Here is a 25,932-nt window from a genome sequence, read left to right on the forward strand (position 1 = left end):
AGGTGAAGGAGCTCTGGGGCTAACGTGTGTAACGGGGAAGTCCCTGCCAGTGACTGGCCACCAGTCACCGTTGGCTCAGTTGTCCTGATATCCAGAATAAACAAGGACTGGCCTCTGTCACTGCAGCGGACGTGCAGCCCCTGCAAAGGCTGTCCCTGGTGTCCTGTATTTTTATAGCTAATGTAATTAATGCCAGGAATAGCTGAATTTTATCTGATACAGCAAAAGCCCTCCTCTGAGCTCAGCCATTAGAAAGGCTTGGTATTGTCTTGCTGGAGTATGCTGGGCAGGAAGGACAAGGAAAAAAACAGGATTAGGGTTATATTTCTGGGTAACTTTAGTATTATTACCATTTTAACATTGCTTTGGTGGCATACAGTGGCCTCGTAATGCGAACGCATACCGAAGCGCAGCTATTGGGCCACAACCGAGCATTGGAGAGTCCCATGCTTTCCAGGGTCCCCCAAAAACAGCCAGACCCCTCTCCCTGCCTTGCCACCACTCTCCAAAGCAGTGCTAGCCACAATCCCATGGGATGTTTGCCCAGCTAGTGATGACAGAAGGGCTCGGAAAGTCTCTGCTGAACAGTGCGGAGTCGCTCAGGCGGCTCTACACATTGTTTCTGTACTGCTTTTACTCCCCTTGTGTCCGGGAGCGATGTGGGTAGAGAGATACGAGCTTGTAGTGCAGCGATGGTTATACCTGTAAAAAGGGGTTTCTACCGGTCTGGTTCCATAAATTTGTAGGAATGTGCAACACCTACATAAAGGCACCTTTGTCTGGATGCTGCTGCATCGAGCTAGGAGAGTTCCTGCTTTAATTATGCCATCTCATAATGGGAATGACTTAAACCAGTAAAAATACTATACGTAAACATAGTCTGAAGACTACATCTAGTCTTCAGCGGAGTCTGATGTCCGAAGTGAGGAGTCTCTCTGTTCTCCGACAGTATTTTGAAAAGCAATGATGTTATAAGTTCACGCTGAGGTTACTGAGCCTTCATCAGGGTTCAGAGAAACCCAAAAAACTCCTTTTACTCCTCCTCCCTGCGCATGTACTCCTCAGCCATAGAAAGGGCAATACTTGACGGTTGCCATAGTCGTGACATGAGGAGTCACTGCATTTCTGTTCTTTAGAAAACACCTGTACCACCTGTGCAGCGTCCGGGTGCTCCTGAGGGTCAAGTGAATCCCAGAATAACTTCTGTGGGACCAGCAATAAATTATCTGGACAATTAGTTGCTACCTGTGTTTTATATCCTCAGTCTGCGGCATCCTTGAATCGGCAGAAAGCTTTTCTAGGTTTTAGATGTCGCCTCCAGCTTTTTGTCGTCATCAAATGAGGGATTTTGGCAGTTCCTAATATTTTTTACTCTCCCATTGCATAGCCACTTTGCATCTAATATTTCTTGGCCGATTCTTCAATAGTAGCTGTAGTCAGGGGACTAGTGAGAAGTCTAATGCATCCCTTATCTCTCTCATAGTGCTATTTATTTCAGTGTCTATCAGCTCCTTGTGAGCAATATTTTAACAAACAGGCTAGAGGGAGGATTGCTAACTTGTGAATTATTTTGATAGTTGTTCCTCCTCTTCTTTTTTTCTTTTAACTCTGCAGATGCTATTGAGTTTGGAGGCAGTGAGACCCCAGAGATCTACCAGGGGTCACCATGCATCAATCTCCTCCCACCAGAATTGACCGTGAGATACAGATGTTCTGTTGCTCCTTAGCTGGTCAAATGCAACACAGACACCATGCTGGAAACTATTTGATTTTGGTCTCTGGTTCCTGAGGGTCCTCGATTATTTCAAGGATTTCCCCTGCAGGGAAAGAGCCTAGACCTCAAGCTCAAAATGCACCAGCTTGCAGGAAGCCTGGGGTGGGATATTGCTGGCAGCGAGGCTGAGGATAATTACGGCAAGCAGGGAGCCCTGAGGGAGTCAGGCACCGCGTTTTCTCATGTGGCTGCTCCGCTTGCCAAGGTTAGCAGACCCCTTTCTATGGCGGCACATTTCATTGATCAAAGTAAGAACAGGGCAGCGATTTATGGTGTATGACAGCTTGAAAAGCAATGCTTTTCACCAGATGCTGCCATACATGGAGACAAGATCGACAACCCAGCTGCTGCCTTTCTTTTGAAAGCCGGCTTCTTCCTAGGTGGTCAGTACCAGAGCCTGGCTGGAGCGGCTACAGCATCATCCAAACCCTCCTCCGCTGGGACAACTTGCTTCAAGACCAGCTTGAATCACACAAGAAGTTACCTTTGCATTTTGCTAGAGGACCAAAGAAAGATGTTTGCCAAGAGCTGGTGGATTCGCATTTAAGAACGGCTATAGCTTTTCCAGTCTTTGAATCTGTAAGTATCTTCCCAGAGACATGAAAATGTGTAAATAAGTCTGCCAGCTCCAGTTTTCCCTTTCAGTGCCAACTTCTTAACAAAAAAGTCTCCATCTGAAGTCCAACAGCATTTCACAGAATCACAGAATCAGTAAGGCTGGAAAAGACCTGTAAGATCATCAAGTCCAACCATCGACCAACAAACACCACCATGCCCATTAAACCATGTCCCACATTTAATGCTTTATCATTAACAAACCATTTGCTTTTCTCCTGTCCTGAAAAAGGTATTTGATAATATAAAGGACGCTTGACCCTATGACATGTTTTGATGGGGTCATTTATATCCTTCATTTTAGCAACCTCTACCTTGGTGTTCTCACCGTCTAACTGTTGGATCTACTTGCAGTAACCCATTAGACACTTATTTCACAGCACCTCACGGACTCAGAAATGTCCAGGCTTTGCAGAGTTGTACCCTCGGCAGTACTTTGCCGCTCCTTTTGCTGGGCTTTATTTTGCCGGGTTTGACAGACAGGTTGGCAATGTGCAGATTTCTCTGCAATTCACCCTGCTCCTGCTTCCAGTGACTGCAGCCAGGTGAGACCTTGGCAAGGCAGGGCTCCACTATCCCCCTCTGGATACATCTGGAATAGGTGGACCTCCACGAGGCCACATTTTCAATAGTGTCCTTAAATGTTCCTGGTTGCTGCACATTAAGTGTTCATTCTCCAAAGATTCCCATAAAAACCATGTCCTCCAGCGTAGCCAATATATCCCTTGTCGCACATAGTCTGAAGGCGACTGAAAGAGGTGGTGGGGACAGAGAGGTGGCTGGATGCTGGTGAAGTTGGGGACAATCACAGAAAACATGGTAGCTTGTAAAAGCTTTGCCCCGGAGCCGGCACCGGTTTTAACCACGGCCATCTACACCGCAACATAATGCATGATCTCGCATTTTAACTATGTGGTAGTCTCTGCTGCAGGGCGCAGGACCAATCCATACAAGGGCAAGGCAAACCCAAAGACGTATCCACTGACTTTTGATCAAGAGCCTTGTTTCTCCAAATGAGCTCCTTAAAGCACAAGAGTAGGAATGATTTTCAGTCTTTTGTATGTCTCTTATTTGGAGCAACGTAATCCTTTGTAGCAGGATTCGGAGATGGACCTTGGTCTGGCTGAGTGACCCTACCCGCACAAATCTGATCTAATAAGGTGGTTTTATCCCCTTTTTGTGTCTCCTCATTTCCATGAGAATCTTCTCCGTTTCTTTTCTTCTTTTCCCAGCTCTTGCATAGGAACTTGATGATACCCATGAAGACAGGAGTGGTGGTTCTGGGGCATTTTGGCAGAGCTGCCAGGGTTCCCCGCTCCTCATGCCAGGCTCCTCGGGGAAGCGGTGACCTCCGCTGTGCTCTGCTGGGTGGTGGCTGGAGACGAGCTGGGGTGGCTGAGTTTGGTATATATGAAACAACATTTACAATTTTACATATTTGTTTATTCCCTGTTTTTCAAGGAAACGTGTAAATACAGCAGATTTAAGCATCTGGTAGAGCATTGTATGACCAGTCTGGTTCATCAGGGAGCTGGGGCTGGTATCACCCCGTTAGCCCTTCATAGACGTGCCAGCCTTCATTTATGGAGCTCTCCTGAGGACTCCTGAGAAGCAACCTCTGTACCAAGGTGAGCAGACAGCGTCCTGGGCAAGCAAGTGGCGTGAGATATGGTGGGATGGAGAGAGACGTGAGGACGGTGTGCAGGGCACGGCTGAGACTGGATTCTCTCTGCCAGACCCATCCTACCTCCCAAACATGTGGAGCCTCTCTCCCCTCTCCGAGTTTCCATGGCTTGTCCCCTTCTTGTCACTTTTTGCAACGTCTTCAGAGGACTCGGGCAAAATGGAGAACACCCCTTAGAGGTCTCAGTGGATGATCTCATTTTACATCTCTGCTAGCTGCGTACACACACGCTTGTTATTCCGGTGCAGCCCTAGATGTTACTCGTGTAAGTTTTGCTGAAAGCTGCATGTTTGGAGCCAGGAGCAGGAGAATCAATGAGAGTTGTTTCCCTCCGTGTTTGCCTTTCACGCTCGGATCCCCTGCCATTTCATCAGGTGAGAGCGTGAAGGTTTTCCTCCACCCCAGCATCCTGGCTACGTCTAAAACCTCACCCAGCCTGGCAACTCTTCCGCTCTCCTTTAAGGAAATTCTCCTTAAATGACCATCATTTTGTCAGCACCGGGCACGCTTCGTTATTAATAATTGAGTAGGAAAACTGCCTTAGTATCAGTGCTGCTGACACGTGTCTTGAGTTGGAACCAGGTTTCCAAAGAGAATTGCTTGAAAGGGGTAGTTAGGGAAGCAATTTCCTCGATGGTACGCGCTAATGCACATCTCCAAGCCTGTCTTGGAGCTGCTGGAGCCGGGGAGTCGAGCAGCTCCGTTGAACGGTGCCTCCTTGGGGATCAGTGTCTTGTTTCATCAGGGCCATCTGCTTGCAACACAGCCTCACTCAGCTCCAAGTCCTACAACAAGCTGCTTTCATTGCTGGCTGGAAATGGTTTGAAAAATCTGAGTGTTGTAGGTAAACATGACGTGAGGTTATGGGATATAGCCATCCAGGGAGTTATCTCGCCAGCAGGCATTTACGGGGTGTTAGCGCGCACGAAGAGGGGCCCAGAGCTGCTTCAGGCATCTTGCTGCAGACCCACCCGAGGTGTGAGCTGGAGCTGTGCTCCCGGCCTGTGCCGACGGCCGGTCGGAGGCGGTGGGATGGGACATCTCTCGTGTGCCGCCCAAACCAGCACGTCTCATAACCAGGCTGCCCCGAAGGCCCAGCGGGGCTTGAGTCAGGCTTTGCCCTCAACACGCACAGAGGTCTCAGTTTTGCAAAAACAAATTCTGCAAATATTCACCCGCTGTTGATGGGACGATAAGGTTTTGCAAGGCAAAAGCCTGCTTTTATATTCAAGGGGCTGTTTGAAACTGGAAGAGCCCAATGGAACTGACTGCCTGCCTGGTTAAATAAATCCTTCGCAACCCCTTCTTCCTCAGCTCCTCTTCCTCACCGATTCTGCGTGCGTCACCGGGCGGGAGAGCAGCCTGTGATACATTTGCAAGGGGCGCTTTTTTGAGGTCCATTTGTTAAGCTGATTTATTTTGTTGCCTCTGTGTCCCTGGGGTCCCTGTGAGCCAACTCATCACCGGCACGGGGCAGAGCTGACGTTGCTGGAGAGGCAGATGCCAGTGCCCTCACAGCACAACATGACGGTGTTCTCAGTGACGAAACAGGGTCTTCTCAAAGCAACCTCTTGACAACGGCTAAACAAATATAGCGTGAGCAGTGCTTCCCACGCAAACCAGTATTTCCTAGTGCTTTCACCAGCACCCAGATGCTGCCGCTTCTTCTCTTTCCCCTTCAGCTGCGCACCTATCCCCCGTTGCAGCTCACACCAGAGGGTTAAACGCGCTCTTCCTCCCAGCCCTCGTCCCCCATCGCCTGGCGATCACTGCCTCCTGCATCGGGCGAGTCAGCGCGTGCCGCTTTCGCAAGGATTTAGGCTGCAACGCCTAATTTACCACTAACGGGGCTTAAGAAGGAGTGTTTGTGCATCCAGACTGAGAGCTGATCGGCGTGGTGGGGTCATGCGTTCAGGCTGGAAGATGGGCGTTTCGCACCCTGCTCCAAAATGTGCTGTATGTAGAATTAGATTAGGTATTCCAGGCCTGGCATCGTCTTTTCTTCTATTTTCTTCAGTGCGGAAGAGATCTGTGTCCTCCTCCTCCCCAGCCCCAGGTAGGACAGACCTTGGAAGATCGCTGCTGCTTTCACGGTGAATTCAGACCCGAGGTCATCCCCGAACCCCAGACTGGGCACAGGAGAATGAGTATAAATACAAATTTTTAAGGGCTGCCCCATCCACTTTGGATACGTAGACCCATGTAGGTTTTAGCGTTTACTTTTTATTTTTACTTTTCTTATACATCTTTTTTTGTGTTTGTTTTCGGCAGGGCTTATTTGTATGAATTGCACTTCACCATCCAAGGTAAGGAAAACGCTAGCATCCCAGCGGCCAATTCCCACACTTTGTTTAGGAATAAATGGAAGAGATGCTGTGTTTAATTATCTCAGCCTGCCTACCATGATATTTTCACTAATACTTGGCTTTAATGAGCTAGGAAATCTGGGCCTTTGCATGCTGGTGGATATACTCATCCTTTCTTCAGCTAAATATGTTATGGGATCGCTTCCACGGAGATGAGCAACTGCTTCCTTTGAACTCATGAACCGTCAAGATTCACTAATTTGCTTAGACCACCTGCTTGGCTAATATTACTGCAGGCCTCTTGTTTTCTCTCTGAATAGGTAAACAGAAACGTAGATGGTGCCTAGACGGCACGCGTGTTGCCGGACCAAGCCACCCCGGGATGCCGGCAGCGGAGGTCGGTCAGACCACGCCATCAGCTCTGCCCCGGCCAAATAACGACAGCGCGGGCGACGCCAAGCCCCGCCAACAGCCTCCGCTCTCTGCCCCGGGACTTGCAGCCCTGCAGAAATGCTCTGGCTCGATCTGTGAAGATCCCGAGGAATTGCCATCTAAAATAGAATTATCCTGCTGCTCCACTCGCTCTGCCTTGTGTTTGTGCAGAGCTGGCTGGGGTGTCTCTGCTCCCGGGGCACACTGTCTGCACATGGGATGGTCCATCCGTGGGGAAGAGAGTTGACCACGGAGGTGGTGACGAGTCCCTCCACCCCAGCCGATTAGCCCCAGAAAAGGAGATTTGCTTCCAGCCAGCTTGGGGATCCTTCTATCGCACTGATCTGCACGGGCACCCGCCCCGCGACGCATCTTGTGATGCAGCAGGGTATTTCTTCCACGAGTCGCAGATGTATTTTTTAATTACCATAGAGACCTCCAAACGTCACAGCGTACGCTGTTACGTCAGGATCTCACTGCTCTGCGTCTGCTTCCTGGGGACGCTATGGGGAATAGCTGCTTGCAGTCTCCCGCGTGGCGGATGATTATTTTGGGGTTTATTATCAGGTGCGCTCTTGATGTCTTCTGGAACACGGGACGGACTCTGTGGCTTCGGTCCTTTTACTGTCACTCATTCGTGACTTGCTGTATGTGGGGGGACACCATCTCTCGCCGATCTGCCCGGCCTCGCAGAGGGCTGTGTTTGATGTTTCAGCCCTAAATATTCTTCCGATCGCTGCTATTACCGCTCTAGACGTGCGAAATGCAAAACCTGAGAGGCGTTATCGGCAAAGCAAGCTTGGCAACCCTTAAATTAGCAATGTGCAAGCTCACGCCGTTCTGCCTGGAGCTCCTCGTGCTGTTAACGCCGACAGTTTAACGAGCCTCGCTCCGTCTTCCCGTGCAAGACGTGCACACCGGCGCGACAGATGGGGTATCCTCCCAGCTCCGCAGGCCCCCCCTCAGCACGCCCGGACGGCGGGAGGGCTGTTGGCACCCAGGTGAGGAGAAGGGGACTCTTTGCTTGACCATTTATTAGGAAGGTGCCGGAGGATGAGACAGATGGCTGGGGTTTGTTGGCAGGGAACTCCACTCCTGTTTGTTTCATTAGTCACCAGACGTACGGAAAGCTAAAGCGCGTTACGTGCAAACTCGTAAGCGGGGTGAGATGGACCGTTCGCGCTTGGAGCTGCTGGAAGTGACTCGGTGATCCTCATCTCGCAGTCCTACTGCAGGATCACAGAATCCCACAGAATCACTAAGGTTGGAGAAGACCTGTAAGATCATCAAGTCCAACCATCAACCCAACCCCACCATGCCCATTAAGCCATGTCCCGCAGTGCCATGTCCACACGTTCCTTGAACACCTCCAGGGATGGTGACTCCACCACCTCCCTGGGCAGCCTCTTCCAATGCTTCACCACTCTCTCCATAAAGACATTTTTCCTAATATCCAGCCTGAACCTCCCCTGGTAAAACTTGAGGCCATTTCCTCTTGTCCATCACTTGTCACTTGGGAGAAGAGACCAACACCCACCTCACCACAACCCCTTTCAGGTTGTAGAGAGCGATGAGGTCTCCCCTCAGCCTCCTCTTCTCCAGACTGAACAACCCCAGTTCCCACTGGGAATATCCAGCCTAAACCTCCCCTGGTGCAACTTGAGGCCGTCTCCTCTCGTCCCATCGATGCTCCTGCACATGGGACCGGGCATTCCCGGTGGCGTCGGGCAGCCTTTAGCCACATGCTTTGCTTTTTAAGCCGAAGGGTGCACAAACCCGGAGTTTTCCTCTCTCCAGCACCCACCGGAGCGCGCAGCCACTTTTGGGGAGTGGATTCACCGGTGGAAGCGTTCAGCCCCTGGTTTGCCGGGATCCCATCACGTCTTCCTCTCTTGCCATCTCCCAATGCCTCAGCACGTCTCTCACTCACCTCGGAGCTTCCCTGTCCGTCGAGCAACAGGGACTGGAAATTGCTGCAAAGGTTCCAGTGTCGCTTCGTCCCTGAAGCCGTGCGGGGAGCAGACGTTCGACATCCTTCCGCTGTGCCCACGAATAAACACACTTTACGCCTTTATTTCGGCTTTATAAAGATTCTGCTCAAGATTCGCTGTTTTCTTGCAAACGCTTGTGCTGGGGCTTTGGGGGTGGTTCCCCCCCCAATTTCCTGTCTTGGATAGAGCGGTGGATAGACCCTTGAATAGCAGGGAAATAAAATCTGCGGGGGAAATCGATAGCCCGAAACACAAATCTCCGTGCCCCCGTTAGCGCTCGCGGGGTGAAACCCACCCAAACCCCGCGGCAGCATTTACCACCGATGCAAAAAGTCCCCCAAAAAATTATAAAATCATTTTTTTAAAGCCCTTTTTTAACGATGCGACATTTACCGCAGCACAAAGTAGCATTTTCCACACCCCCCCCCCCCAAAAAAAATAACCAACCCACCCTGCCATTACCCCGCACTCCACTAGATGGTGGTTTCCTCCAGCGGGAAATCCGCAGTTGGGGGGGGGGGGGACACACACACCGGGGCAGTGACTTCGGGCTAAGGGCCGTCCCACACCCCCCCCCGCACTGGAGGAGCACCCCGAATTCCCGGGGGGGGGGGATTGCACGGGAGCGCAGGGAGTTGCGCGGCGTTTGCGCGGCGTTTGCACGGGTTTGCAACCGGCGGAGCGCGCGCGCCGGGGGAAGGGGAGGGGAGGCGGGGGGGGGGGGGGGACGCGCGCGGCGCGCGCGTCCCCCCCCCCCCCCGCCTCCCCTCCCCTTCCCCCGGCGCGCGCCCCGCCCCTCCCCGCCCCCCATGACGTCACCGCTATGCAAATGAGCGGCATGTGGGGAGCGGGGGCTCGGCGCGCCGCCGGGCTCAGTCTCGCGCCGCGGAGCCGCCGCTGCCGCCGCTCGCGCCCCGCGCCCCCCCTTCCCCCCTCCCCTTTCCCCGCCATGGCACGGCCCCCCCCAGCGCCGCGCCGTCCCCCCCCGCTCCCCGGGGCCGGTGTGAGTCAGGTGAGTGTTTTAGTGCGGAGGGGGGTAACTTTTTTTTGGGGGGGGGGGGGGGGGGTGCATACGACGACTCACTTCCCCCCCCCCCCCTTTAGCTGTGCGTTGGTGCAGTGGGGACACCCACTGGATGCATTGGGGGGGTTGCTTGTCCCCCCCTAAACAGGGGTGCTGGGTGCATGGGGGGGTTGCTTATTCCCCCCCCCCGCCATGCGGTTCTGCATGTGGGGGGGTTGCTTATCCCGGGGTGCTGGATGCATTGCGGGGGTTGCTTACCCCCCCCCTCCCCGGGGGGTGCTGGATGCGCTGAGGGGGGGCTTCCCCCCACCCCTGGGTGCTGTTGGAGGGGAGTTCCCTCTCTTCCCCCGGGGTGCTGGATGCATGGGGGGGTTGCTTGTCCCCCCCCACTGCGTGGGGGTTGCTTACACCCCCCACGCCCCCGTGCTGCTGGGTGCACCCTGGGGGGGGGTGCTCCCACCCCGTGCTGGGTGCGCTGGGAGGGGGTGCAAACCGGGCTTGGGTGGGGGGGGGTGGGTGCTCCCTGCGCTGGGGGTGTCGGAGATCTCCTTGAGGGGGAGGAAGGCAGCGGGGCTGCGGTGCTCGGGCCGCTGCGTGCCAGGGCCGAGGGCGAGCCTTCCTCCTCCTCCTCCTCCTGACGCCCCCCTCTCTCTTCCAGGTGTGAGGCCCCCGGCGCCCCCCGCCGGGAGGAGGCCGCCCCCGCCGCTCCCTGCCCTGCCCGCCGCAGCCTGGCCGGGGGCAGCCCCGACGCTGGGCTTTTCCTTTTTTTGGCTTAATTTTTTGGCCGCCCCCCTCCCTCCCTCCCTCCCTCCCTCCGTGTCGCCGTCAGGGAATCCAGCACCGCACCGAAGCCAGAAGAGAGGGAGCAAAACCCAACCCAGGCCGAAAGCTGCGTCCGAACCAAAACCCACCCTTTTCATTGCGAAGGAGATTCTTTTCTTTTTTTTTTTTAAATAATTTTTATTATTATTATTTTTTAATCCTGACCCAAGGCGCAGGGGAGGAAGCGGAGTCGGGGCGGGGAGGCTTTCCCGGTTATTTATTTTCTCCCCCCGCAGCGGTGTCTCCTCCGGCCGCCGGCTCACCATGATGTTTCGAGACCAGGTTGGCGTCTTGGCCGGTTGGTTCAAGGGCTGGAACGAGTGCGAGCAGACTGTTGCGCTGCTCTCGCTCCTGAAACGCGTCAGCCGGACCCAAGCTCGCTTCCTCCAGCTCTGCCTGGAGCACTCCCTGGCAGACTGCACCGAGCTCCACATCCTCGAAGGGGAGGCCAACAACCCCGGTGAGTGGTTCGTGCTGCAGCCCTGCTTGAACGATGCTCTAATGCGGGCGAAATTTAAAAAAAAAACCAAAAAAACCCCAAAAACAGGCAATGAAGGAGGGAGGTCGGGGCGCCGGGGCTCCCCAGCTCGCTTGCATTCTTCTTATATAAATATAAGAAGCTTCTCTTCTTGTATTTGATTTTTCAAGCGGGTTGATGGCTTGTTGCAGTTTGATTTTTCACGGCAAACTACTCCGGTCTATGGCGCGGTGTAACTACGGTAGCATGAATGATTGGTGGGGTGGGTTTTTTTTCTTTCCATCCCCCCCCCTTCCTCCTTCCATGCAGTTTCCTGTGAAATAAGTAAGTCAGGTCACGTAGAGTCTGGATTTTCTAGGCTTCTTTTGGACAACGTGGCTTGCTTTGCTTTCTGCAACATGCAGAAGCAGCCCGTCACTACCTCAGACGAACTGTTATTTTCTAACAGTTAGAAAGCAGCTGGGTTATCCTTTTTTTTTTTTTTTTTTTAAATGTGGCAATTCCTATTTCATCATTCAGATCCTGTTTGGACGCATTTTTTCCTCCGGCTCTGAATACCCCCTTGTGTTTCTGTGGAGCTCTAAGAAAATACGCGTAGGCTGTTTTATGTTACCGAACGTACAGGGTGCATTACAGAAAATGTGCACGGCTACGAAAGCGTATTTTGGTTTTATTTATGCACCGTTACAAGTTACTCAACTCCGCAGACGTAAATGGAGTTAGAGCAGGATGGAAATGGCACGAGCGATGTGCGAATCGCGCTGTGTGTTAACGTATTTATTTATTGGGGGGGGGTGCATTACAAATGTGTATGTTCCGAAGTGTGTATGTGCAGATACATGCCGGGATGCAAGTTGCTTTAAGCAGAGTTTCTGAAACACAGAGTATGAGCCGGGGGGGTGAAATCTGTCTTTAAGTTGCACAGTTCTGTTTCCCCGACCTCTCCAAAAAAAAAAATAAACCCTACAAAAAAAAAAAAGCAAAGCAACCCCCCCCAGTTTGCAAAGCATCCCTTTTGTTTAAAATCCCGGGGGGGCCCCGGGAGCTCTCGCTTTTCAGGCTGTGCGTGTCGAAGCGGTGCCGGGGAGCAGCCGGCTGGGTTTCGGGATGGGTGGAAATCTTGCGGCTGGATCCCGAACAGAGCCCCCAGTGTTGACGGGGCGGGAGGAATGCAGGGTTCTTCTCCAGCTGTTCCCTATTAGAGCACCGAGCCGGCAGGATTTGGCAGCTGCCTCTGCTGCCATTTGATGACAAGGTCCAGCGCAACGCCGTCTTCGACCGAGGACGGATTTAAGTCCTTCTGCAGGAAACCAAGCCCGGGGCGCGAAGGGATCGGGGCTGGTTATGGCGGGGGGGGACACGACAAGGCTGGAATTGGCCGTTCCCTTATATAGCTCGCAGGAATGAGAGGGAGGAATGCTGCCGAGTGCGTCTGGGCGCAATACCGCTGGTTTTATAAACAGCTGAAGGGCTGAACCTCATCCATTTGGGTGGGGAGGCCCCGGGGGGGCCATGCTCTCTAAACTCAGCTGCTCCGGGATAAATGTGCAGCCTCCCATGCCGGCCTTAGCACAGGCTTGCTGCGATTCCCGCTGCAAATCGGCGTGAGCAATATATTTTTAATTCTACTTTTTTTTTATCAGCATCGCGATTTTTCATTCAACTTGTGTTTTTGGCGGTAGCCGTGTCCCCTAGGTTGGTCAGGTAATTAGAGGGGGGGTGTGATTTACCCCCTGACCGCAGAAAAGGTGAATTATGAAGGGGAAAACAGCGTTTTGAAGTCTTCCCAGATACAAAGTCACGTATGGCGGTCTGCGTGGTGGCATTTGCTGGGTGTAAGCCGGGGTGGAAACCAGGGGTTGGGCCCTCCCCATCTCTACTCGTGCGAGCGATCCCTGCTTGCCCCTGTAATCCCATTGACCTTGCTTGGCGCGAGGATTTCTCCTGCGAGCGAAGCTTGGCACCCAGCCTCCTGCCTGTCCCCTAGTGCCTTTCTGGAGCTGCCTGCGCTTTCCCTGACGTTTCTTCCAAAAATGAGCTGTTCCTCCAGGGCATTTTTAACTCCGATAGCGAAACCTGGATCTGTCGAGTTCCTCTTTCTGGCCGCACACCCCTCCGTACAGCTTTCCCATGGGATGGATGTATCCATGCATCCTACGGAGCAGGACGTGCGCTTTTCCGAGCCGCTCAGTCCTGTTGCCGTGGAGGGAAGGGTGGCTGAGGTTTGCAACCAAGAACCGTTGGGAAATAGCTTTTTGTCTCCAGTGTTAATGCTGTCTTCTTCGTAAAACCACCTGTATTTTTTTAAACCGCTCCTATTCGGTGCCCCTTTCGCAGTCCGGCATTCCTCACTTGCCTGGCAATGGAATCACACCGAGTTCTCCTGAAAAGCAGCGTCATCGTCTAACCTCGCGTTGCTCTATACTGTTTGAATCCCATTGTTTGCATAACTAATTTGGGCTCGATTCCCTCCCGGGCTGGGGGCTGAGGTGGCTCCTGGTCCGTTTTCCTGGTGCTTGCTGACTTGGAGATGGTGGCTCCCTGCTTGTCGGTGCCCCACCAGCATCCTTGTTGATGTTGGGGATGTGGCAACAGCGGTGTGCGAGGGACCGCGAGGTGACCGGGGTGCACAGCCTAGATGGGACGTAGGAGCTGGCTCTAAGACGTGGTGTGGTCACTTGCAACGAAGCATGGGTGAAATCCTCTGTCTGGCAAGCGGTGTCACCATGAGTTAAGCAACGCCGGTCTGAATGCAACGTGCTGGTCTCATGTGGCGGAGCAAGTGTCAGAATTGACTTAAACGGTGGGTCCTTGTGAGAAGAGAGTCGTTTCGTACATGCAGGACCTCTTGCTTGCCCCAACCCTGTTGGGGAGGTGGGAAAACTTGAACGTTATCCCTAGTCCACAGCCGTTAGAAGGAGGTGGCAGCCCTGCTGTGTTCCTTGGTGGATGGGCACCATCCTTGGCAATATCAGCACCAACAACTGAGATCAGGAGGGGGCCTAAAGCGAGACCGGAGTACGAAATCCTCGCCGGCTGGTGGAGCTGGGCTCATGAGCCTTCAGGTGTGTGGACCAGGCATGGAGGAAAACTCCTCTCAGCAAAGGTGTCCGGGTTGTTTCCTGCCTGGTAGACTCTAAGTGAGAGGTCTGCTGTATGGCAGATGAGATGGGAAAACCTCAAGGAAGAAAAATAACTCTTTTGAACTAGTTAATTGACATGGAGAAGCAAGTATATTTATTTTGAAGGGGTTCTATCGTATTTTTTTTCCACGTTGGAGTGTGTTTTTGATAACAACAGCCAAGCCCTCCTCGTTAGGACTGCAAACCCAGCGTGGCTCTGCTGCACACAGCCACGTATGACCCTCAAAAAGCCCTGAGGAGCCTCCTCAGGCTTCTGTGGCTCTTTGGATAGCTGCTCGAGCACGGAGGGGTGGATATAACCACATTGCCCACCTCAGAGGAGAGGCATCCTGCAGAAAGCGGCGCTGGTGTCTCGGAGCACACCGGAGATGTGGTGGCTACGTGCGGTGCAGGGGCTGCGCGACCACCTGCAATCCGTAGTGCATGTAAAGGTATTGCTTGATTGTAAAGGTAAAATAGAAGCGAGAAGCAAACACGGAAGGAAATCTATACGTTTCTTCGTTAGGTGAAGTGTACAGCTTGTGGTTATCCTACATGGTGGCTATGAGTAGCCTCACAGACCTTTAATGGTTTAACTGGTGAAGAATGTGGGTTGCTGCTAATTCAGTTTGAGTGCCAACGGCTTGGCCTGCCGTGCATGGGGAAGAATATGGAAACCATATTATCCGTGCCCAGAAATAGAAGTTTCAGGTATTACATAGCGCTATTTAAAAGCCTGCTATAACTTCCTTCCTTCCTTCCAGCCTGGCCTCGCCGGGCGGCTTCGGTCCCAGCTGCTCGGAGCCGTCAGGACGCGGCGACCTCCTCCGAGCCGCCGGTAAAGGTCAGGCAGGAGCGTAACGTGCCCCATGGTGGGACCGGAACCCGTGCTCCTCCTGTGCCCACCGGCTGGGGCTGAGGCACCGAGGGGTGCCGGGTATAGCTGCTCTACGGGGTACAGACCCTATGAGGAGACGGGGGCTGCTGTATCCATGAAAAGCGGTCCATAGGCTTTTGGCGTTGAGTGCAGGATGCGCTTCTGCTCCCGCCTGCGCGGACACCCCCTCTCTGATGGCCAGAGGTGTGACTGAGGCTTTTTTCCAGGATAGTCCCACATCCCATCCCACCAGCCCCGGCTTCGGAGCTGCCGTGGCTTCCTCGCTCCTGCAGTCTCTGCTGGCTGACAGAGGTGGCCGAAGGCTCCCGTGGGTCCTCCAGGTATCCAAACACACACCCGCACTGATGGTAGTGGGGTGACAGCTTTAAGCTCTTGGTTTTGAAGGACAGCAAGCTTTCTTTGCTCTGTGCACAGGACATTAGCTACTTCACGTGTTAAAGCCAAAATCTTTATTTCATTTTGGCAGGCTGTCAAGTGTCACAACGAGAGCATCAAACCAACCTAGATTTCTCGTCCTGGGAAGGACTGGCCAAAGGAAGAGACAAGGGTTGCAGGGAGTGGTAATGTCTTTAATTAGACCAAGTGATGCAGCTGGAAAAAATGGCCAAGCACGAAGGTGCACTGGCTCAAAGGAGGGCTTGTGTCGTTGTGGTTTGGTTTTTTTTTTTTCCCCAACTGTACCAGCTGGTCTATTAAAAGATATTACATGTTCCTGCAGACCTCGCCTCTTATATCCTTAGGTGGCTGTGGCTCCAGCCCTACGACTGTTGCTGCCACCCCGGCCGTGGACAGTCTCCCAGCTCGTCGGGAAGCTGCTACCCCTCCGCCATGTGAATTTTGCAGTTCGCCCCCAGTGACCCCCACTGATGGAAAATCATCCCGGTGCCCAATTTGAAGACGGTTCCAAGTTGTTTTTATTTTTCTTGGCTTACAGTTGCGTTGCAATACTGAGCTCTAGTTTAAGTGCCCTTGGGCTGTGTGAGAGCATCGCTGCGCTGTCCCGTGGAAGGGACCGGAGGGTCTGAGCAGGCATCCTGGGAGGAGGACGGGGCGAGGGGCTAAGCCCCATGCTCAACGGGATCGGTAGGAAGTTTTAAGTGCAACACTGGACGTTGGCATTGCCTGGTCCCCTCTGCTCACTTGTCTCTGCCCGGAGGGGGGTATGAGCAGCCCTGCCAGCTCTGCTCTTTAAAAATCATGAGCTGGGACTCTTAAATGGAGAGATCTGTTGGACACTGGCTTCTTTTAATCTGCATGCTGTTGCTTGAGCTGCTGCCATGCGTCTTGCCCAGGTTTTGTTTGCAAACTTGAGGGCTAAAAGTTATCTATGCTGGGTTTTTTTGGAGAATAGCAAGGGGAGGGGTATAGAGGTACAGAGCAATGTTAGCCAGGGGCTCTGAGCAAGGCTGCACACCCAGTATTCTCTTGCTATTCAAAGATATTTTTGTTTTTAAAGACGCTTTTCAGAGTAGCTGTGGGAAGCACCGCAGGCCAGCGTTTGGCTCACGCCAGCCTTGGCTGGAGGCAGGTCTGTGGCGCGGCATGAAGAAGGCTCTCCTCCTCGCCCTGTTGATGGGACCTAGAGGAGACGCCTCTGGGCTTGTGCTTAACCCTTCTGTATTTTCTCCTATTTGCTTAAAAACACCTTTCCTTGTGGTTCCTGGCACGCGTCCCTTGCCATCGGAGAAGGAGGGAGAAGCTCCCTGTGGCTCGCTCCCAAAGCACCGGCGGTACGGACGGCGAGGTCTCCTCCGCGGGGCAGAGCTGACGAGAGCTGGGTCGTTTGCGTGGCGGGTCTGCCTCTTCCCATGCAGCAAAGCTCGCCGGGGGAAACTTTTTTTAGTTTAAAACGAGAGGGAGGGAGGAAAAAGTTAACTAATGAGAACAGTGTGGTTTGCTGCCTGCAGCATCGCGTGGTGCAAACGGGTCTGCCCGCGGGTGGGCTGCTTTCGCCTAAAGAGACTTCTCCCTACTTTGCAGTGTCCTTTTAACCACTTTGTCATGTCATGCATGCCTCGGTGAGGGGCCTGATGTCAGGGTTAATTTCCCCGCTGACTGCAGTTGGGAAAAATCCCACTGTTGAAGTGCATGTGCAAGACGCAGAGAAGCATTTTGTGCATCGTTGCAGACCGGAGCTGGAGTTCTCTGCCTGCACCAGCTTGTTGTCCCTTGATTTCTATCCAAATGCCCCCCTTCTGTGCGGATATCTCGTGTTTGCGCTTGGAAAAGTAGTGGAAAATAAGTTCTGCCCCACAACAGTGGGCACGGGGAGGCTGTAGGTGAAGGGGAGGAACTGCACGGGCCATCGCTGACGGTGTATGGCAGTCGTCAACCTGTCAAGATATCTTTGACCTCTCCCATCAATCCATAACGTTAGATCAGCAGCTGAGTAAGAACCAACTGTAGAGCCATCAATGAAAATAATCTAGTTTGCGAATACACTTATCTTCAAGCGAGATTAAATGGATGAACGGGGAAAGCACTCTGCTCGCAGCCCGGGCCGTTGCCAGTGGATGTGGTCATGTCCTTTGGCGTCTTAGACCTCAGCATCTGAGCAAAGCAGCGTGCCCGTCTCGCCACATATATTTCACACGTTTGTGTTTGGGCCAGCTGCTTTTAAAACAGTTGACGTTCCGGTCAGCAAAAGTTTCTTGCAAAGTTTCCCTGAAGGAGTTGGTGAAGGTTTCTGTGGACCAGGTGGATGACGGTGCGAATTCCCGTCTTCCTACAATTTCTCAAGCTTTGGCCTTTCTTTTTCTCATTCCCATCAAAAAACACCTTTATTTAATTTGTGGCCCATGAAAGCAATTTTTTTACCAAGCTGGGAGTTAATGTTCGCCATCGGCGTGAGTAACTGAAATAGTAATTAGTGTGAACGCTTGCTTTATTTTAAGATGCATTCGTCAGTGCTTTAGCTCTCCAGCTTCGTGCTTGCGTCTAATGTTACCGCAGATAACTGCTTGGAGAAAGGGCACCCCTTGCACTACCACTGCATCCAAACCCCAGGGGTCAGAGCCGACAGCTCCTCGGGGTTGGATCCATCGGAGGGTGGAGAAGCTGGTGTACTACAGCGGCTGCTGGGCGGGGTTTTGGGGTTCCCCCCGATGGCCCCACTCTTCTCCCCACTTCTCGCGGGGTGCCGAGTGAGCGCGGGAGCCCGCGGCAGGGCACAAGTCAGCGTGTTTGAGACCCTTTCTGTCTGTGGAAACCTGGGAGTGGGAATTGGCTCCAGGGATTGCAGCTGGGATGAACCCTTACATGAGTTGTGTATATGCATGTATACCTCTGTGCACGTGCCCCTTGTATTTTCTTTATTTTCACTGAACAAACAAGAGGATTACTTTTCTTGCTGACTCTTGGTCACGCAATAGCTGCTAAGGGATCTAAAAGATGCTAAAAGAGGCTGCAGGCCCTGATGCAGGGGATGCACAGGCTTGCATGCTCACCCCTTTCCTCTTAAAAAAACCCGACGCATTTATCTTTGCAGTGCTCTGGTCCTAAGAAGGAGACCCAGAGATTTGCAGAGGTCACTGCTGAGCGTGAGTTCGGCCATGGCAAACAGCCAAGCCATTGGCTTTCCATCTCGGCCCCAGTAATTACAAATAAAGTTGAGGCTGGAGCGAGCAGATCCGTTCCCGACTTTCCGCCTGCGCGCCGCTTCCTCTTCCGCAGCAGATGCGTGAAGTGGAGGGGCAGGACCTCATCAAAACAAGGTTGGGATTGTTTCTCTGTTGGAGAAGGTGGTGATGGCTTTTTTTTTTATATATGGGAAGGGGTGTTACAGGCAGAGGGAGTTGCGTTTCTGGCACGGGGGGATTGCAGGCTGGGTTTTCTCTCCTGGAGCAGAGGGCTTGGGACGGTCTCGCCCATCGCGTGACGGCCGTGCAATTCGGTCTGCTCCGATTCTGGGTCATCAGCAGAAAATGAGCCTGGTCAGGGTCGGGGGACCGGCTCCGGAGGCAGAAACCCGGTTTGCTTTGTACCTGGCAGGAGTTAGCTGTGCGAGGCAGATGCATGGGCTTTTACCAGCCTTTCCGTGCAGGAGGCAAACGCCTCTGTCCAAGGCAAGAAGAGATGTAAGGGAAGGATTTATCAGTGCAGATTCACCCATCCGATGCCTGGTTCACAGCTTGCGGTTTTATTTGTGTGTTCGCATGCGCTTGCTGATGAAGCCTGTGGACTTCTGATCTCCGAGTTGAAACCGGGGTGATAACCGTGTGTTTTGCCCCTATTAATTCTGGCTGCTGCCCTTTGCAGACATTTCAGGGCGTTTGTAGCGCTTGAGCTGTTTGCGCAAAAACGTTCTTGTATTATATAAAAATAAACCACGGGGTCGAAAAAGACTTTCTCCTGTGTGCATTGCCGTGCCTGAACAAACTCACCATCGTTTCGTATTGTGAACGTGGGACTTGCCGTTAGGGAAGACAGGGATGGATGGTACTGACGGCTCTGCACCGAGGGCTGAGCCAGCTTCTGCCGCAATCCCTGCAAGCCTTCCCTGACGTTTGCAGGAGCTGGACGTGGCCCAGCGTGTTGAGCTATCATGCCTGAAGATGTTATTTTACTTAAAGTAATGTTAATATTGTGAGTGTCATCTGCAGGATTCAGCAGCTTTGCTCTTGAGCAGGGCAGCCCTGGCGTAGAAGCACAGGGCGCTTTAAAAAGCTTCTTTTCTGTTACTGGTCCTCCCAAGTAATTCGTTCCAGATTTCTCTTTTTCTTTTTTTTTTTGATAAAACTTATTTCAGACAAACCACAAACCTGCCTTACTTTTAACCAGTTAGTTCTCCTGCTCCTTGCCTACGCTGTTGCCTGGTGGGATGTGGGCATGTGCCGTGTTTGGAGTTTTAATTGTGATAAGGAGTCATTGAGTGGGTGGATAAAACAGGGTTTGACCAGGTTTAGCCACTGCCATGCCACTGCGTATTTTCTTGTTTCTGTGTTTTCAAAGAAGAAAAAACCCTGAACATCACAGATCGGTTCTTCTTGTCCTCAGGTTTTTATTATTGTCCCCTTCTCTCTGTCCCTCGTCTGCAATGGGAAGTGAAAAAGGAAGAAAATTGGGAGAGAAATGTGGAGGAAAAAACCCTCAACTCTTGTTGTGGCGAAACTTGGCTGATGTGACTTTTGCGAGCAGAACATAGTGTTTCTGCAGTGGCTGTGGTCTACGTTCATGCACTTCCCCGGTTTTCACAGTTTTCCTGTTGGGATGTATTCCCCTTGTTTCTCACGCGGCAAACATCAGTGTGATATTTTTTTTTTTTTTTTTTTCCCCCCTATCTTTTTTCTGTCTGTTCCCCGGTGTGCTCAAATTGCCCATGGAGTTAGCTTGGTTCTGGGTAGGTTTTTTTTAAATTCTTACAGTTCCAAAGAAGTGGATTATTTAAAAAAAAAAAAAAAAACACAAAGCCCCCAGGCTGTTTCCCTCCAGATAATGCGAACATAGATGAAATGTTGAGTTATAACTACCTGAGTGACCTTTTAAGATAAGAATTGTTATTGACTGGCGGTATTACGCTAAACTGATAAGAATCCTTTTAAAAAGAGGAGGAAAAAAACCCAACAAACCCTCCAGTAACCATAACAACTTACTCGCCAGCGCACAGCTCCTTGACGATGGTGCTGGGATCTCCCGGGCAGCCCCGTGGGGATCCCATCCGGCAGCCCCTCGGGGAGGGGACGACCTGGGAATCCTCCCCGGAGCTTCAGGTTGGTGCTGCGAGAGATGCCCGAGGTCACTTGGCTGTGACTGTCGCTGTCAGCCCCTGAATTTTCATCGTCCGTAGGGAATTTTAGCTGGAGAGTTGGCCTGGGGCTCGGTCCTGTGCTGGTGGAGTGCGGTGTGGTGGGAGGGAGGGGTGGAAGGGGAGAAGGTGCCGGGGGCAGAAGGATGCTTTTGGAAGTCAAAGGAGGATGCTTTTGATGGTCACTGCTTAAGAAATGAGCAGCCGGGCAAGGAAGGCTCTTCCTTACCATTTCTGTGCCGGAGGCACAGCGCAGCCCTTGGAGCCCCGCCAGGACCCGGGTCCCATCCCTGCACCCCGGCAGAGGTGCCAGCTCCTGTTTTGGGTTACTGTAACGGAGTTAGGAGTCTGGTGTGAGCATACATGTACCTAAAGCCTTCCTTCACCCAGCTGAGCCCTGCTTGGTGTGTTTGCCCATGCTGCTCCCGGGGATACCGTCAATTTAAGGCAGAATTCACACTTTTGCCATGGACTCGGTTACCTTCTGTTACCAGGGATTGCCGCTGGGATTGTTAGAGCTAAAGTAAACCAACCGCCAGCAATTGATTTTTTTTTTTTAGTTACCACCTGCTTTTCTTCTTCCTCCCCCACCCCTTTGCATTTGTATTACCTGCGTGGCGTGGGTTCCCACATTCCGTGGAACGCGTGTGTCCGCGCTCGCGGGCGAGCCGAAAGTTGAACGAGCGAGAAGCAGCGCCTTGGAAAGCGCAGAGACCCAGGAGGTCTGAAAGGAGAGGGGATAGGCCTGATAAAACAAAAAAAAATACTCTAAATGTCTTAGAATTAGGTCTAGGGGAAAAAAAAATACATCCATTTGAAGACACACCAGCAGAAGAGGCAAAGGTGTGCGACTCAGCGTGTCCGTTCAGGAAATCAATTACTTAAACCTGCTCGGTTAAAAGAGTCATCGCAGCAGCATGAATTCTTTTAACAATAGCTCTTAGCGCTGTGTAAAGGTGTCTTCTCGGACTGCGCTCGCTAACCTTTCATCACATTATTCTGAAGCAGTCAGTTGGATGCTGAATGCTTTTTGTAGCCGATGTCAAATCTCGGTCAGCCGGAGAGCCTTTATAAATAAAGGTGTCTGCTTGTATTCAGGCATACGTGGATAATAGCTGCTGTAATTCAGCTGTCCAGCTCGGCTACCCGGCTTTTATAAATGACTGATCAGAGATTCCACTGAGAATGAGTATTTAAAGCGATGGAGCTGCTAAAAGTGGTCTCTGTACTAATAAGTATAGCGAGCCTCTATCCCCAGGACAGGTGGCCGGCGTTGCCCTCCTTCCACCCATGTCCCGGGTTTATATTTCACACAAAGCAAATGTTGCGTTAATAAAACTTTTGTGTTGCGCTTAGATTGCAAGGCTCTGCATTAATTTTTTGCAAGCTGCACTCGAATCTTTCAGTTTGTCATCTTTTCTTTTTCCTTTTATATTTTTTTTTACGGGAGCGGGTGAACACTCGGCGATCTCTCTGGACAAGCCACAGCAGCTGGAGGATACTGGTTTCTCTATGGAGTGGAGGAATTTCATCAGAGGAGCTATTGTTCCACTGTGTTCTCAGCATTTTGGCAACTGTTCTTTAGATTAACCCTACAGAAAGGGGAGGGTGCTCTTTGCCGGGTCTGAAATAATTGCAAAAATGTGGGCAGATGCTTTTGCATTGTTAGAAGTCGATACTGGTTGGTAGTGGGGAAACATGGTGTGGGATTAAGGAACGAAGAAGCCCGAGTTCTTTAAATCCTTCCTAAAGCCAAACTGGATGTTAGCATTGATGTTCAGTTGGTTTCTGTTTTTAAAATAGGAATAGTTCGGGGTTTTTTTGCCCTACCCTGAGCGGTCGATAATCTCGGTGCGTAATACCCGGGGGTCCTGCCGCACGAGGGGCACGGAGCCCAGCCCTGCTGAGGCTTTGGGCTTGCCCGTGCCTTGCCCCGGCACCCCGTAGACCCCTGAGATCCGACTCCTTGCTGGTGTAACGCCCCTGATTTCGGCAGGTTTGCTCCCACCGTGGATTTGATGCTGTTTGCACATCTCTGAAATCAGCCTTTGGTTGGCACCCGGTTCCTGGGTGCGCAACTCGCTGGCAGCTTGCGGGGAGCATCGCCTGTCCCCTTGCAGCCCGTGGCCGGGATCGGGTGGCTCCGTCCCCGTGCCAGCCACTTCTGTACCCTCCCGGGGAGGGGAGATGCTGAGAGCTGCCGCAGAGCCAAGATTCTTGCTGTGGGGCTCCGTGGGCCATTCCTTCCCGCCCGGAGGGCTGCGCTGGGTTGCAGCTGGCACACCCAGCCCATGTCCCTAATGAACTAACACAGAATACGCACTCGCTGGATAATCCGTTTTCCTGGGCACAGGCTTGAAAAGGAGGAGGATTTGGTAGGAGAGCAAGCGTCCCACATTTGGCTTAGATATGGGAGGTGGGGAAGGAAACCCTCTTTCAGCTCTGAAATGTTTGTGCATAGGTTACCTCTGTGCAGGGCCCTTATTTTAAGATGTATTTCTCCATGCATTTATTTATTCCTATCCTGCAGCTTGAGTCGTGGCTGTTTATATCGCTGTATATCCACGGGCGGCATACCCCAGCCCTTTCACCACTTGCAGAAAACATCTCAGCAGAATGTGCCTTCTCTGGGGTGACTTCTGTTTGCTTATTTCTTTAATTAAAACAAAAAAAAAGGTTGCTAAAGCTTTCCCCAGGAGACAATCAGCACTTCTGAGTGACTTCTCGCATTCCCGGGCTCTTGGCCCCGTCCTGCGTGGGAAGGCAGGGCTGTCCCAGCGCTCAGCTGATGCTCACGCGCTGGTTCCTTTTCCGTCTCCCCCAGCACCGACCAGGCTTGGAGCCCTGCGCCCGTGCCACATTGCGACGGAAACGAATCCCACCTCGAGGATGGGAGCGAAGAGGGATGTAGTCTGCGGCTTGATGAACCACCCTGCTGAAGTCGGAGGTGCTTTTAGCTGGGTTTAATTCCAGCGAGTGAGTCGTGCTCACCATTGAAACGTAAAAAATAACTGCTTGGGGGTTTGAGTGTAATTATTCTGAATTTATCCTGCTGAATTTGGCCCCCTGGCACTGGTGGAAAATGGGAACAACCTCCCTAATCTTGCTAGGGCCACTGTGAATCTGGCAGCAATCTCCTTGATCTGGAGAAAACGCTTTGCGATGCTGAATCTCCCTTTCTACGAAAGCAAACCAAGATGTTCACAAGTAGATCACAGAATCACTAAGGTTGGAAAACCTTAGAACTCGCTGTGCACGGTAGCCTGGGCTCTTACCTCTTCATGCCCTGCCACGAGTGCAAGGATGCATCGCCCATCCGTGATCCGGCGTGGTCCCGGAGGAGACGGAGGAGCCCGTGAGCTGTGGCCAAGGGGTGATGAAACTCTTCGCTCGCTGTGCAGCACCTTCTTTCTCGGCCGGTGCCTGCAGAGCCAAATTCAGCCCCCAGCTCCTTTAGTTGCCAGCTCTGCAACACGTAGCCAAGGTTTGGTTTGGTTTTTTTTATCTGATGTGCATATTTTGGTTCAGTTTACCCGTACAATGACACTAATTTGCTTTATTATACGCAAAGAGATTAAAAATGCATCTGGTGGAGAGGATTAAAAACTAGTAATCTGGCTGTTAAGAAGCACGCGATGTTTTAGGATTTCCTTTCTAGGTGTGCAGAGCTCTGTAACAGCAGCAAATGTGATCCTTTGTAGTTGCAGCTTTCATAGGCAGAGCTCATTAAAGCTAGTGTGATTGTTCAAGTAAACAAGAAATGAATGAATTTAAAATATAAGATTATATCCTACCACATTAAAGCAGTAGTCATGATTTAAGAGTTGGATTAGGTCTGGTTTTTTTTTTTGTACGTGAACCTGGAGCAATAGGGTTGCTTTACCTTTTAAAGCATTTAACAATCGCTCCAATTTTCTTTTAATGTTGCAGTGCTTCAAAATAATGCGAGGTCAGACCGAGCGTAACTAATTCCAGTTTGAAAGCGGAGGGTAGCCTGTTCCTCAATAGACTTACAATTAGTGCAACAATGCTGCTGCCTTCAAGAGGGATGTAGCAGGAAACGAGACCGCTGGAATCTTGGTAAATAAAAATATGCGCTTGGGGATTTTTTTTTTCTTTTCCATTTTGTACGAGGAGAAGGGGGAACCCTATAAAAGCCAAGGTTTAATTTCATTTTGCTTGCTTTTACCTGTGCTTCTGGCCCGAGAGGACGCGTGGCAGGAGGTCAAGACGTGGCGAAAGTGCCCTTGCATCCTTCAGGGGCTGGCACGCCTCTCCGAGGGTGCTGTCTTTTGAGTCCTCATCGCTTGGTTTGTCCGGGTTTACCCCGTGGCGGGGTCCCACGGACGCCGAGAGCTTTTCTCCCGGGGTCTGAGTCAGTCTGGTGCTGCTGCATGAGCCCTGCGGCTCCGTCCCAGCCGGGCGCTGGGCTTTCGGGGTGCCATCGTCTTGCTGTTTTGCAAAATCTTTTTGTTGCACCGACGAGACTCGTTGTTGTGAATATTAGCTTCGTCATCTTGATGTCAAAAAACCCCACCCCTGGCTATTTTCGCATAGCTCTTGGTGTGCTACCCGTTCTGGCCTCCCGCGTAACAAGAAGCCCGGAGCATCCTCCCGCCTTCCCCGCAGTGAATCCCGCAGCGTGCGCGTGGCCAAAGCGTATCTTGCTTCAGTCAGGTCGCCCGTGGGGCTCCTGCCGCCTGTCCTGGCCGCGGTGCTGCTCTGATGGATGGTGTTAATAGCAAAGAACTGTCACTGTGTCACCTTAGTGTTTCAGGTGCTGCCCGGGGTCCTCCACCGCCGTCCTTAGAGAACCGTTTCACAGCTTGTCGCTTACTGCGTGTGTTAATTTTGCTTTCAAAGTCTGGACCACCGCCGCCGCAACCCGTGTGTGACCCTCTCTTCCGTACGTCGTGTTCTCCGGCTGCCGGAGGTGGCTGGGAGCCTGGTGACACCGTGAGCACGGGTGGGGAAAGGGGAGCTCCCGTGCCCTCGCTCCAGAGAGACTATTTTCACGACGTAGAGGTTGCTGGTGATCTCAGC

General features: G+C 52.2%; 1 protein-coding gene across 3 annotated transcripts in view; it reads left to right on the plus strand.

The window, feature by feature from the left end:
- Nucleotides 1-10,640: 10,640 nt before the first annotated feature.
- Nucleotides 10,641-25,932, plus strand: part of SAMD4A (sterile alpha motif domain containing 4A) — a 104,289-nt gene continuing 88,997 nt past the window's right edge. For all 3 annotated transcript variants that reach the window (XM_059819313.1, XM_059819314.1, XM_059819312.1), the window contains exon 1: nucleotides 10,641-11,108. In XM_059819313.1, the coding sequence (XP_059675296.1) occupies nucleotides 10,913-11,108 (196 nt within the window). In that variant the 5' untranslated portion in view covers nucleotides 10,641-10,912. The remainder of the gene's footprint in view (nucleotides 11,109-25,932) is intronic.

Source organism: Gavia stellata, chromosome 7 (assembly GCF_030936135.1).
Source record: "Gavia stellata isolate bGavSte3 chromosome 7, bGavSte3.hap2, whole genome shotgun sequence".
NCBI lineage: Eukaryota > Metazoa > Chordata > Aves > Gaviiformes > Gaviidae > Gavia > Gavia stellata.